The sequence below is a fragment of the Mus caroli genome, unplaced genomic scaffold (assembly GCF_978045245.1).
Source record: "Mus caroli unplaced genomic scaffold, Mus_caroli_1 scaffold_11, whole genome shotgun sequence".
Lineage (NCBI taxonomy): Eukaryota > Metazoa > Chordata > Mammalia > Rodentia > Muridae > Mus > Mus caroli.
Window position 1 is genome coordinate 55,598,810 of NW_028227266.1, and position 13,656 is coordinate 55,612,465.

Below are 13,656 nucleotides of genomic sequence, written 5' to 3' on the forward strand. Positions count from 1 at the left end.
GGCACCAAGGATGGACTCCAAATCAGGAGCTTGTGAGTTTAAAGTGACAGACTTGTAAACTGAGACCACTTAGGTCTTTCTGGCCCTGTGTGGAGACATGGTATCCTGTTGCACCATCATCTAACAAGGGAAGGGGACTAAGGGTGGGGCAGAGGGGTACTGACACCACTCTCCTGGGTGGTCCTGAAATGACAGTGTGACATAATTCCTATTCCCACCACTTCCAAGGCCAGGTGCTGGATCCAGATGTGGTTTCAACACGACCCCTCCCCGCCCCCTGGGTTCACATGTTGAAATTTAATCCCCATTGTGAGGTGAGGGGATGGGAATTCAATCCAACTACTGTGCTTGGAAGTGGGATGCTTTTGGTGAAGCCAGGTAAGCGACTGCTGGTAGCCTACAAGCTGCCCAGGTGACACGTGCCTGAGCCCTCTTGCCATGTGGTACGATGATCTACGTCAGGATTCTGCCTACAAGAAAGCCATCACCAGATGTGGCTGCTCAACTGTGGAAGTCTTGAACCATTATCCAAAACTAAGTGTGGTTACATGCACTCGCACACACACCCAACAACTCATTTTTTAGGCCCACTGGGGCTACAGGGTGAGACCCCATCTAAAAGTAAAGTCAAAACCCATGAACCCAAATAATCATTAGAACTTCTGGTGTTGCTGGTGGTAGAAAGGGGATTCACACCTAACTGAATTTCTTGGGCCTGCACAAGGGCAATGGTAGCTGCCACATTCAATCCAGGCTTGGGGCCAGGCTCATCCTTTCAGTTAGTATAGATGGGAACAGGTGCTAGCCACACACAGCTCTGACGAGCTCTGATGGACTGGCATGGGTGGAAGGAAGCCATGTTCAAGAAAACAGGGATGGTGGGGAATGTGAATGATCCTATGGTGAAACTGAAGGGACACTAAAAGAGGGTGACACTTCCATCTTCAGTCCTAGGAGACAGGCACACAGATGTGGTGACACATAAGGCACCCGTCTCTAAGATTCTCCATAGTCATGGGAAGGTCTTTCCCAGGGTGGAGTGGATGGCCAGCAGGTAGGTGTGAGTGGGCCTGTAGGAGTGGAATACTAGAAGCCTGTAGGACATCCTGCACAGGAGCAGGGAGGACAGCCAGATGGTGACGGGTGATATGCAACACTCATCTATGACCCCTCAAGTACAAAGCTAGGTCCCAGCTCCAAAAACAACCCAAATGCTTTAATAGCTGTCCCCCAGGGCGCAGTCTCATCAAAACCCTTAAATAAGACAGGAACTTATCAGCCACCAGCTGAATACAGCCCACTTGCAGGGAGGAGACCCCAAGAGTCTTGGGAAATACCAAGAGTGCCCAGTCGGGACCTTCTCCCAGAATTGAGCTCAGCCTGTTGGGTCCGGTCCCTGCAGCTGCTTGGCTCTAGAAGCATACAACTCTACACAACCCTACAGGGGTGTGAGACGCAGCCCAGGTAGGTTAGACATATGATTCCAGAACAGACTTAGGCTCTTCAAGCCAGCCCCAGACCAGGTCCCTGCACCTGCAGCGGTCTGGGGGAAGAAGCGCGTGAGTCATACACATTGTACCAGGTACCTCTTAGGGTAACTGGGTTCCAAGACACATGAAGACTTGACAATAAAGTTTTGCCAACCTCAGTCTTGTTATTCCACAGCCTGACTGAGGTCCCAGGCCTATCCCGGGCAAGAAGCAAACCAAAGCATGGTAGTTGTATTTCAGACATCATCCCCACAACAACCCTTGTGAGGTAGGCTGTGTTGTCTTATTCTACAAATGGGGAACAAGGGCTCACGAGAGGCGAAGTGCTTGCCCAGGACACAGCAGTCAGGACTCAAGGCCAGGTGGGGTTGGCTCCAATGCCCACAGGTTTTCTCAAGAGAAGGAATCTCTTCTAACAAAGATCCTCAAGTTAAAAGTTCAGGAAGTCTCTGCCCAGTTAGGTGGGCCCAGCCTCATATCCACTCCTAGCCCTGGGCAGCTAGATGTCAGGACAGGTACACAGCAGTCCCCGGATGGTTGGCTGTCCCAATAGCCCTGGTAAAAATTTTGCTACAGATGATGGGTCTGGCTGCCCAAGAGCTGGGGGTGAGGCGAAGGTCGATCTGCTCCGGAGGCCTTGTGACCCCAAGTAGGCAATGCCACACCATTGAGCCAGGCATTTTCTAACAGGTTGCGGAAGCGGGCCCTCAGGGTGGGACCTGGTGGGCTGGTGCTGGCACCAGAGTTAGGTGAGGGATTACGTGACCCTTCCCCAGTTGCTGTCTCTGCTTTCTCAGGGCCAGGCGTTGGTGGCTTCCTCCCTGGCTTCTTGACCTTGGGGGCTGGCAACTTTCCAGCCAAGGCTTGGCTTTCTGGCTCATCTCTGGTGACCGTGGGTTCTGATGGCGATAAAGTTCTGGCCTCAGTGTCAAAGCCACCTACAAAAGGAAAGCACAGTCAGATTGCAAAAGCCAAACTGCAAGGTCCCACCTCCTAAGTCTCAAAGTCGCCTAGAACAGTGGTCCTGCATGCCCCAGCAGTATCATGGCATCACAGATAGCCCACTGATCAGACCAATGGGAGCTTGCTAAAAAAGACACACTCCTACCCAAGGGACACCAGAGCTCTACCTGCCGAGGACACAGCTTAGAAGAAGCTGCTTGGAAGTGAGGAACGGAAAGGAGGCTTGCAGGATGGGTAACACCGGCTGGATCACCTCACTCTATAGCTGAGTAAACAGAATAGGGGAGAGAGAAGGCTCTGCCATACAAAAGAACCATTATCTTCCTGCCACAAAATCCCCAGGGCAGGAGCCAGAGACCAAACTGCTGTGAAACCAGTGCAGATGGAGGCCAGGAGATCACAGGAACCCAGACAACAGTGTGAGAGCAAACCTGCCATGTGATTCCCCACCCCCATGAAAGGTTTGATTGCTCCTCAAAAGTGGTCACGAGCCACAGGTTGAGAAGCTCTTCTCTAGGGGCCCCACAGCTCAGGGAGGGCACGGGGAGCAAGGGTCTTCAACCTAATCAGTGGGAGGCTCACTGCCAGGATCAGACTTCCAACAAGCAGGCAAAACCAGGAAAGGGGACCCGACTCTCTATCTCTAGGCACAGCAGGACTCAGGAATGTGGGCCACCTAGGGCCCTGTTCCAAGGTAGTACTCTGCCTCAGGCCCCCTCCACCCTGACCACAGCGGGAGTTCTTAGCTAGTTAAGGAAGTAGAATACATTGCTCAGAAAACTGGCCAAGGGGCTGGGTGGCACATGTGTGACCACGGGCTGGAAAGACTCCAGAAAGGGCCCAAAACCCACAAGTCAGTTACCCTCACCATGTTATGGCCTAAGAAGTCTGAGCGTCCGCACCATACAACATTGCAACACGTGTATGTCCTCTAGAACACTATTTAAAAAAAAAAAAAGCAAGCTCAAAGCTGCGCAAGGGACAGCTTTCCATAGTCAGGTACTAGGGAGGCAGGGCCATCCACGGAGGGTGCGCTGGCTTATATAAGAAGATACTTCCAGAGAGTACAACTGAAGAGCCAGGACAATGAAGCATTGTGGAGGAAAGAGAACCACAAACAGTCCTCTGGATCAGGGCATCAAGGGTGTGCACTCGAGTGCAGGAGACCAGAGGGAACATACATTCAAAGGTAAAAGTTTGTGTGGGAAGGAGCAGGAGGTCCTGCCAGATCCCAGGCACAGGAAATGAACAAGGACGCTTCCCGAGGACTGGAACGACTGCTGTTGTGAAGTAAGACAGAGTGGAGGCCCCTGGATAGGGATGAGTAAGGAGAGGCCCAGGGGACAAGAGGCAGCATACAGGGGGTTATTTTGGGTTAGTGCTTGGATGGAAGACATTGAAATTTCTAGATAGAAAACAGAGCCTGGCCAAAGGCCCAAAGAAGCATATACAAGACACAGAAGGTATAAATAGAGAAAGTCTGAGTGCTTGGCCCATAGGAAGGGGCACTATTAGAAGATGTGGCCTTGTTGGAGTTGGTGCAGCGTTGGAGGAAATGTGTAACTGTGGGATCAGGTTTTAAGGTCTCCTATGCTCAAGCTACACCCAGGGAGGAACACACGCCCCCTTCTGCTGCCTGCAGATCAATCAAGATGCAGAACCCTCAGCTCCGTCTCCAGCATCATGTCTGCCTGCACACGTGTGGCCATGCTTCCTGCCACAATAATGGACCAACCCTCTGAAACTGAAGCCAGCCCCAATTAAAAGTTTCCCTTTATTAGAGTTGCCTTGGTCTTGGTCTTCTCTTCACAGCAATGAGAACCAGGAGCAGGGCCAAGAGCATTTGCATGCAAACAGATCTCACTGGTGCCTAGAGAGTCAGAAGAGCAAGGCAAACCTGAGAGCTCTAGAGTCCCTCCCGGTGCCCCACCAGAACCTCCTGGAACTATTCAGCCCCTCTGCCCACCGTCTATACAAGCAGTCCACACAGCGGCCACGTGTTCACACAGCTCCAGTGGCTACAGAGCTGCCCCATGCTCACCCAGCTGGCGGCGGACACAGTCATGCCACTGTAGGCCCAGCAGGTCAGGGTAGATGTCAGGCAGCTGACGCAGTGCCAGCAGCTTCAGCATGCGCGAGGTGCAGCCGTGTAGGGCACGTTCACGCAGCGCACGCTCCTCCGACAGAGTGGTTGGCCGTAGTTCCACTCGGTGGTCCTGCAGCACGTGGTCCACAGAGGCCGGTGGCAACTTTGGAAAGAGACGCTCCTTCACCAGATGGATGGGCACAAAGATGGCACCAGCCCGAACTACATGAGGGAAGGGGCACCGCTGTGTGCACACGAACTTCTGCAGCTGGGACAGCAGTTTGCCTAGTAGCCCCTGAACACCCTGGCAGTCCTGCCACGCAGCCTGGCCCCATGGCCCAGTTGTCTCAAGCCACTCCCGCAGTTTCTCTGGTGGAGAATGGGCCACAGAGCCCGAGATGGCATCGCAGAGGGATGTGTGCAGCCCTGTGAAGTGCTGTTCTGGGGAGTCCGCCGGGGCTGCAGTGGGAACTTGAGCAGATGCTAGACCAGGACCCGAGGCTGGAGCAGGAGCAGGAGCTGGTGATGGAGGTGGAGCAGAGGCTGGGGCCGGGGAGGCCACTATGGCTGGTGGGCTAGGCAGGGCCAGGTTGAAGCATGCCACCGGCAAAGGCTGAGTGAGGATCTGCAGTCCCACTGGCACAGACGGAGGGTTGGGTGCAGGCTGTGCAGGGGCAGGCGCAGGGACAGGAGCCGGGGTAGGGGGAGATGAGACAATAGCTGCAGGTACGGGCGCAGTACGGAGTATCTTGAATTTTCGGAACATGAAGGCCACAGAGCTATGGAAGTTGGTCCTTGGTGTGGCTTCTGCAGTTACTTCAGGGATTTCTGTGACCATCTTTTTTAGGCCAGGCAGACCTGACACTGTGTTTTCTATACCTGGCCCATCCACAGCTTCGGTGGGCTTTTCATGCACCTCAGGACTGGAGACCTTGACAGGGACACCCTCTGCCATCGTCTTTTTCACACTCAAGTCCAAAGCCACCTCCTCACGAAGAGAGCAGTGAGACCTGGAGGCTCCATCCTGAGCAGCCAGGTTCCCCTTGCAATCTTTGTCTTGGCTCTTACTGGTGGCTGGAGCCGAGTCCCGCTCAGCCCTGGGCTCTGGTGTCTGCACATCCAGGTAGTCACGGTAAGGGGCCAGACTAAAAACGTTGTCAATCACAGGCATTGGTGGGGAGCTGGGAGGCCTGGCATCCTTCTGTGGGAGAGACTGCCGCTCCTTGGCACAGGGGTGCAGTGCTGGTGAGGTGCGGGGAACTGGACTGTCCCGGATAACAATAGGCACTCCAGGACGCTCGTTTGGCCTGGGCTGAAGTTGTTCTTTCCTGCAGCTGGGCAGCCACATCTTCTCTTGAGCTTCTGGAGTTGGCTTCTCTGCAGGTCTCTCAGGCTCGGAGCAGGGTTGGCTGGCCGGCAAAGGCTGGTATGCTCGCTGGAAGGCACCGGGCTGTGGCACAGGCTGCACACTGTTCTGGGAATGGGAAGGCGGTGTTCCCCCAAGCCCTGGGGATGCCCCGTAGAGAGAGAGGTCATCCCTGGCATAAGGAAAACCCAGAGTTTGGGGAACAAAGTCCAGTGGGCACCTTGGAGCAAGAGGGGGCTCCAATTTGAGCCCTGGTGATGGTGCTGGGAGGGGTGCAGAGGAATAGGAATAACTGTCTATCCCAAGAGGGGGCATGTACGGAGCCTGGGGTGCCTGTTGCCTCAGGTAAGGGCTGCCCAGCCCCCCAGCTTGGTACGCAGCCCCCTTGTGGGCTCCTAGAGGTGGCAGTGGGAGCAACGAGCCATAGTTTCCCTGCTTTTCTGGATGACGACAAGATGGAGGGCAAGGCAGGGCCTGTGGCGGTGGGGGCAGCGGATAGTGGGCTGCCACTGCATCCTGGCAAGGTGGCCCTAGGGGCTGCGCAAGCTGAGTCCAAGGACTGGAGGGCCCCTCTGACATTGCTTGCTTGGCATCCCCAGGATAAGGACTGGTGTACTTGGAAGCCAGAAAACCTGTGCTTTGGATAGTTCGATACTTCTCCAAGAATGCCTGGCATGGGGAAAAAGGCAGGGAAGAGTCCTTGCCAGGTCCCCCAGATGGTAGCCCACGCAAGAAAGTCCCATCCAGGGGCTGGCCCTTGCCAGGAGCTGTAGCTAGAGGACAGGGTGGGTCAGCAGAAGGCAGCAGGGGCCCCGTCACCAGGGTCCAGTCACCGTCCAATGATCTCTTTGTTCCCCCATCTCCGAGGCAAGTGGAGAGTCCGTAACACAAAGGGTTGCGGTAGACAGGTTTTGGCGCGGCCAGGGGTGGGCCTGGGTACGCATGAGCCTGGGGACCGAAGGGCAGCAGCTCACTTGAGTCTTGTATCTTTTCAGAGCCTTCTGTCGGGGGACGGTAGAGCAGGCAGTTTGTCAGTAGATTGTCACCCCGGAGTGGGGATCCTGCCACACCAGTGGGGTACAAAGATGGATATGGGGTCCAGGATGCCAACCGCTCAGATCCTGCCTTGGAAGTACCCCCTATGGGGCAGGAGAAATATGCACCTTTGTAATTGCAGGAGTCCTGGCTGCCAGCAGAAAGGGGCAAGCCGTGTCCTGGCCCTGGGTCTGGCTCCAGGCGAGGCAGCTTGCCATACATCATAGGCCCCAGAGGCCCTAGTGGCCGCTTCTCTGCCATTTCTGTGAAGGTGTCAAGCTCTCCTGAACCCCTGCTACTTGACTTGCTGACCTGGAAGAGAGGAGAGGCCAAGATAGTTAGAACACAGGCCACTCTGACTTGTTGTCATCCGAGACCCTGGCTCTTAGTAACACTCAGCTGAGACTACGTGCAGAAGTCACACTTGCACAGGTTTCTGACCCTACTTTTTGTTTCTGGTTGTAGGTTTGTTGTTGTTGTTATTATTGTTGTTGTATAAGGCTGGCCTCAAAAACTCGCAAAAGATCCATCTGCCTCTGCTTCCGGAGTGCTGGGATTAAAGGCGTTCACCACCACCTAGTTCTAGCTGTAGTTTTTAAGGTATAGGACCCAAGTGAACAAGTATGTGTGCTGTGGCCGTACATACAAGTCTACACTCCACCATAAGAACCACGTACAGGGCCCTTGGGGTTCTGGGCAGTGCTGGAGTGTCAGCTGCCTTGGCTTTCCCAAGAAAGAGGAAGCTATCCCAAAGTCACTAATGAAAGGGATAGGACAAGAAGTTCCTGCTCCAAGATGTCACAGGTCTTTAAAAAAACAAAACTAAAAAATAAAGCTGCCAAGACATGAACTCCCAGCACTGCCTACAAATTCTAGTTTCTTCTAATACTTTATTGATCTGCTTGTCTTACCCAAATCCAGAACCTCAAAGCCAGGTCCCCAGAACCAAACTAGTCTTGATTGGACAGGGCAGTCCCTCTTAAGAGGTGTCTGGGTAACGCAAGTAAGGTCAGCTCAGCAGCCGGATCAAAGCTGACCACCAGATGGCGCTGAGATGCCAACAGGAAGGTCCTTGGCTCAAGGAAGGAGTGTCATCGCCAGGCCTTGTGAACATGATAAATGTATGTGTATACCAGGGGAGGTGGAAGGCAAGAATCCTAGCTGGCAACTACCTCCACAGTGCTTTAGTGATGGGCAGACTAAGTGCTGGGAGAAACACACACACACACACTCTCTCACTCTCTCTCTCTCCCTGGTGCCGTTCCCATTTCTTTCTTTTCTTTTCTTTCCTTCCCTTCCCCTTCCTCCCTCCCTTCCTTCCTTCCTTTCTCATGTTTCCTTAATAAATCTAGGTTCTATTTGAAAGAAAAGAATACAGCACAGAGGGAAGTGCAAAGAAGGGTAAGGACCAATGTCCAGTTATCACAGGCACTTTAAGAAACAGGCATCCCCAATGGCTTATGGGTAGCTCCCTCTGAGGTTTCTCATTTGGGGTTATCAATGGCCCTCCTCTCCCTCCCCCAGTGAGCACTCCTACCCCCTAAAACTCCCAGTGGCTTAGAAAAGGGTAAACGGGATCAATATTCCTATGAGTAGGTCACAGGTCAAGTGTCACACACTTCTGTCACCAGCAAGCAGGGACCACCTTTCTCCTCCTTTCTGAACAGTGGTCATGACCAGAGGGGCTCAGCTAGACCAGCAAGGTGACAAGAAAACATAAAGGGTGGTCTAGGGAAGGCCCCATCCTGCACTGCATATGGTTGGTTTTGCTTTATTTTATTTTCTCACTGGGTCTCCCTGTTTCTCTATCTGGAACCCACTATGCAGACCAAAATGGCCTTGAAAGAGATCTACCCGACTCTGCACCACAAAGACTCACATGGCTCAGAAGGTACCAAGCCCACTCTATCCTTGGGGAGGTCTGGGTTAATTAAGGGCTGGCTTTGGTCCTCACCTCCACCAATGCTCCTTGGGACCTGCTCTAACCACCCCTCTCAAGAGTCCATCTCTCCAGGGCTCAGCCCAACCCGTGCCCTTTGGCCCTGGAGACTTCCTGAGAACCAGCCCCCTGGGACCCTCAGGAGTCTTTGTAGGAGGAGTGAGGGCGCCAAAAAGCCAACCTAAGACTGAAAGGTGAGGCGGTGACGGTGACGTAATGCACGGCCAGTAGGATGGAAAGCTCCCTCCGTAGAGGCCACCCCCACCGAGAGAGTAGCCAAAAAGAAGGTGCCTTGTTTCCGGATACCAAAGTAGCCTCAGGCGCTTGGGGAAGGTAGGGCCAACAGGTGATCCTACCGTGAAGATGTCCAAGTTCTGCCAGTTCTTAGAGGAGTTCTAACCTCAGCCAGAACCCAGGGCAGGGTCAAGCGCCTACACTCCTGCTTTTCCACGAGGGAGACAGACAACTCCGTGGGTCCATTTCCACGTCATATCCTTGGGGCCTCATGAAGAGCGCGATCCCAGCCAAGTTGAGGCCCGCATCAGTATTCTCTCCGCTCTAACAGACAACGGTCTTCTAAAAACTTTGCCTACGGAGGTTCTGAGCACTCACTCAACGTGGAGCAGCCCACACTTCCCAGTTTGAGAGAAAGGGTCTCCCCGGATGCTCCGCTACTAATTTCCCTCTCCCGGCCCCGCCCGTGACCCTCGTGCCAGTGGCTCACAGCCAGCCGGCTTCAGTAGGGAACTGGCGCCCCACCGCCACACCAGGCTTCCGGGTGTCCCCAAGCCTCTCTCTCCGCGCCTCTGCAACACACGTGCACCCCAGCAGGCTGACACACAGACTGCCGTGGGCCACGCATGCAAAGCTGTTCCTGCACGTACGTGCATGGCCCGAATCTGCACACATGCCCCCCACCGCCCAACGGTGCCCTTCCTTAGCTCAGGCACACGTGTGAAAAAGCCAGGAGATTCGCACTGGGAACCCCACGGATCGACGCCCGCAGACTGCACTGAGGTCCAGAAGGCTGGGGGGCTGGGGGGGGGGGCAGCCGCAAAGTCCGGGCAGCCACCTCCTTCGGGGCGATCCCGCCAGCCTGGGCTGCGGCCAGAGAGTGAGTCAAGCAGTGGCTAGGAAACCGCAGGCGGTCCTGTTCCAACAGGGTTCGTCCACGGCCCCGCGACACCTCAGCGCCCTCCGCCACCAATCCCAACCCCCCACCGCCACCCCGAATCGGCGCCCGGCAATCCGCGTGAGCCTGGCCCCGCGAGAGGCCCGAGGGATCCGCCTGACTCTTCGCCAGCCCTTACGCCCAGGCAGTGCTGGGGCTCCGGAGCTCTACCAGGCCCAGGGAGCATCCAAGTCCTGGCAAAGTCTGGGCAGCGGTACGACTGGGCCCCGCAGTCTGACCGCCCGAAGCCTCAGCACCTGGGCCCGGGTCCCCGCGCTCCGTCCTGGGGCTGGCCGGTAGGGGCGCCCTGGGGCAGGGCCACCCGCCCCTTGCCCACGCGCCGCCCGCAAACTCGGCCCAAGTTTCCGCGCCCGCCGGGTAGGCGAGCTCCTACCTTCAGAGCACCAGGCTTCTAGCGGCCGCCACCAGGAGCAGCCGCGGCATCCTTCACCGCCGCCTAGGCTGCGGGTCCCTGTCCGGCCGGCCTTGCGCGGGAAGTCGCGGCAGGCAGCTAGCCCAGAGCGATGGTCCGCGCGGCCGTTCGCGCTGCCGCCGGGCGCCGTTTGTGGTCCCGAGCGGGGCGGGCCGGGGGCGGAGCGGGGGCGGGGCGGGCCGTTGGGTGAGGGCAGAACCCGGCTGTGCCTCTGGGAGCCTGCGCTCCCCTGGGCCCTCCCGTGCCGAAGGCCTGAGTGGAACCAACTTTCCCGCGACCCGGCCTCTGGCTTTGTGCACAGCCTTCGCTCGCCGCGCTCCTCAAACCTCTGCCCCGAGGGCGATCGTAAGCCCTCATTCATTCATTCCGTTAGATCATTCATTCCTTGCTACTTTCTAGCCATGTGACCTTGGACCTGCCACTTAACCTCTATGAGCTTCAGTTTCCTCATTTGTAAAAGTGATATTCTGCCTCTTAGAAATAGGGCCATCAGGCTTCGAAAAGATGTGTAGCACATAAATTGGGGTATGGGAGGCTGAGGCAGGGGAATTGCTGAGAGTTTGAGCTGAGCCTGGGCTATCTAGCAGTCCTTTTTTGGTTTTGCTTTTGCTTTGTTTTGTTTGAGACGGTCACACTATATAGCTGTGGCTGTCTGGGAACATACTATGTAGACCAGGCTGGCCTTGAACTCAACAGAGACACACCAGCCTCAGCCTTCTGAGTGCTGCAGTCAAAAGCATGGACCACCACACTCAGTTCCTAGCAAGACAATAAAAATGCTAACGGATATCTCAAGGTAGCCCCAACTTCCTCAACAAACAAGTTGCATTAGGAAATTAAGAAGGACTTATGAGGTAAAGTACAGACGAGTGTATATCAGCTCCTAGTGACCTGGAGTGGACCAGAAATGAGACTCTGGAGGTATTGCCAAGCAGCCTTGGTGGGCATCTTGAGCCTTTCTGGCAAATGTGTCCCACCAGAACTGGTCTGAGCATGAGCAACCTGGAAAGCTGATGGGATGAAGCATCCCTAGCCAAGTTGATGTGTTGCAGAAAGGGGCTGGGAAACCCGCTGCCTCTGTTCACTTGAACTCTAGCCCATCTGGTTGTGGGGCCTTGCCCAGCTCAGCGCTAGTACTTCTTTCTTGGAAGGAATCTGATCCTTGCAGTTCCAGGACTGCCCAAATGCCAAGGCAAGGTCGCACGGTGAAGAATAGTTGAACACCGTACAGATCAAAATGAGTTTATGGGGCAAAACCACTTGGGACACCCATCTTGACCCAAAGGTCAGGACTGCCTGAGTCAGAGCAGAGCTGAGGGCACAGGTGTGGGAGAAGCTGGAGCTGGGGAGGAGGGGCTCGGCTCCAGGTAGGACTAGGAAGAGGAAGTGAGGTCACTCAAGGAGAAGGGGAGGGTGTCTCTTGGATTAGAGCTGGAAGATTTTTTTTTACAAATAGAGGCTAGACAAATAGAGGAGAGACTCTGAGGTTTGGGGCTTTCCCAATCACGCTGCAGGCTGGGACAGAAGCCCAGGTTGCCTGGGTTTTGTATCTAACTAACGCGCTTTAACACTAGAAAGGTGCATCTGTGCCCTGCCAGCTCTGGGTCATGCCAAATCTGACAGGCTCAGCCTTCTCTCAAGGAGATATTGTTTCCTACTCTTACACACCACTAACTCTGCCCTCTCCTCCCTTGTGCGTAGCATCTGCTTCCACTCCTGATGTCAGGAGTGACTTGGGAGGAAGACAGTGAGTGACCTTGGCTCCTGTGGTCTAGAACTCTCAGGCTGTAGACCCAAGGAGGACCCCCCCCCCCCATTATGCCATGATGAACCTGCAAGACCCTAGGGCCCAGCTAAGACTACAGCTCCATTATTTTTTCTCAATTCATTAACATTTCATATAGACAGCTGTCCCTATAATCAGCTTATCTATTCCTTGTTGACATCATGTAAACACATAGATGAAAGGGCATAGAATAGAGGACTTGAGAGCCACTTTGCAACTCTCAGGGCTTTAACTTGCTCAGCACAAAAGAGAACCAGGTAGCCTCCTGCCTTATAGACTACAGTATCCGTACCCAGAATACTGCAGAGTGCCAGGCAACTATGAACTCCCGAAGTCTCTAGCCCTGGCCTTTCCTTCTCTGCCTTGAGGGTCCTGCGCAGGGTCTCAGGCAGATGAAGGTAGGCCTTTCGAGGTGACTTGGAGAGGCCCCATGAGTCTTTCTTAACACTGTGGCCTTGGAGAGATAGTGATGTTTTGTCTGGAAGGTGAACAATCACTGAGTGGGAGCAGAAAGGGGAAGAGTTTAACTGTGGGCACAGGATGGGGGTGGGTGGGTAGAAAAGTCGAGGTTCAGCACATGGAATCTGAACACTCAGAAGGCTAAAATTCAGGTGGGGATTTACTGAATAGAAGGTAGGTCTACACAGGGTTACACAGTGGGTTCCAAGCCAGTCTGGGCTACAGTGTTACAGTCTCTCTAAAACACACACACACACACACACACACACACACACACACACACACACATGCACACGTGCACACACACATATTCCAAGCCAGCCTGGGCTACAGTGTGACAGTCTCTCTAAAACACACGCACGCACGCACGCACGCACGCACACCAATGCAAAAATAGAAAAGTTGTAAGAGGGCTCCACTTTGCACCATCCCGGCTCTACACAGGCTTGAACCGGGCGCATGCTCTTCCCCCATACCTCCCCCCACTCCCCTCCAACTCCCAACACAGACTCCTCTGTAGAAAGGTGAGGTAAAAGGTCAGCTTCCTGAATGGCAGCATGTCATGTTATAGTTATTAATAGTGTCCCTCCCACTAATGAGGTCATGCCTGCTATTTACAAATACCTTTCCTTCCTTAGAGGAGAGGTAGTGATGGAAGCCACCCTACCAGGCAGCACCGAAAACACAGGCAATGCTTCCCGCCATCTTCTGAGTACCAGCTCTAGAAACGGTCTCCTCCAGGGAGGCCCTCTCATCTTCATCCCTCCTCCTTCCCCTGCCAAGAGAGGAAGATGTCAGCGTGGGTAGGTGGTGGAGCCAAGAGCTCCGGCACGGAGCAGGCTCTATGCCAGGCACTTAATAGTGTCTCACTTAAGCCTTCCAACCCAATAAAGTAAGAATCTGCGAAAGAAGTAAACTCACCAGGTAT

At 54.6% G+C, this 13,656-nt stretch overlaps 1 protein-coding gene across 3 annotated transcripts; it reads right to left on the minus strand.

The window, feature by feature from the left end:
- Window positions 1-1,195: 1,195 nt before the first annotated feature.
- Window positions 1,196-13,422, minus strand: Prmt2ip (PRMT2 interacting protein). Of its 3 annotated transcripts, none has more exons than XM_021172347.2 (3): window positions 13,353-13,422; window positions 4,495-7,252; window positions 1,196-2,428 (listed from the first exon to the last, which is right to left on the minus strand). In XM_021172347.2, the coding sequence occupies exons 2-3, from the start codon at window positions 7,199-7,201 to the stop codon at window positions 2,061-2,063; spliced, it is 3,075 nt and encodes a 1,024-aa protein (XP_021028006.1). In that variant the 5' UTR covers window positions 7,202-7,252; window positions 13,353-13,422; the 3' UTR covers window positions 1,196-2,060. The 3 variants fall into 3 exon arrangements, with proteins under 3 accessions (XP_021028006.1, XP_021028007.1, XP_021028008.1); XM_021172348.2 differs by lacking the exon at window positions 13,353-13,422 and adding an exon at window positions 10,445-10,612; XM_021172349.3 differs by lacking the exon at window positions 13,353-13,422 and adding an exon at window positions 9,236-10,105.
- Window positions 13,423-13,656: the final 234 nt, after the last annotated feature.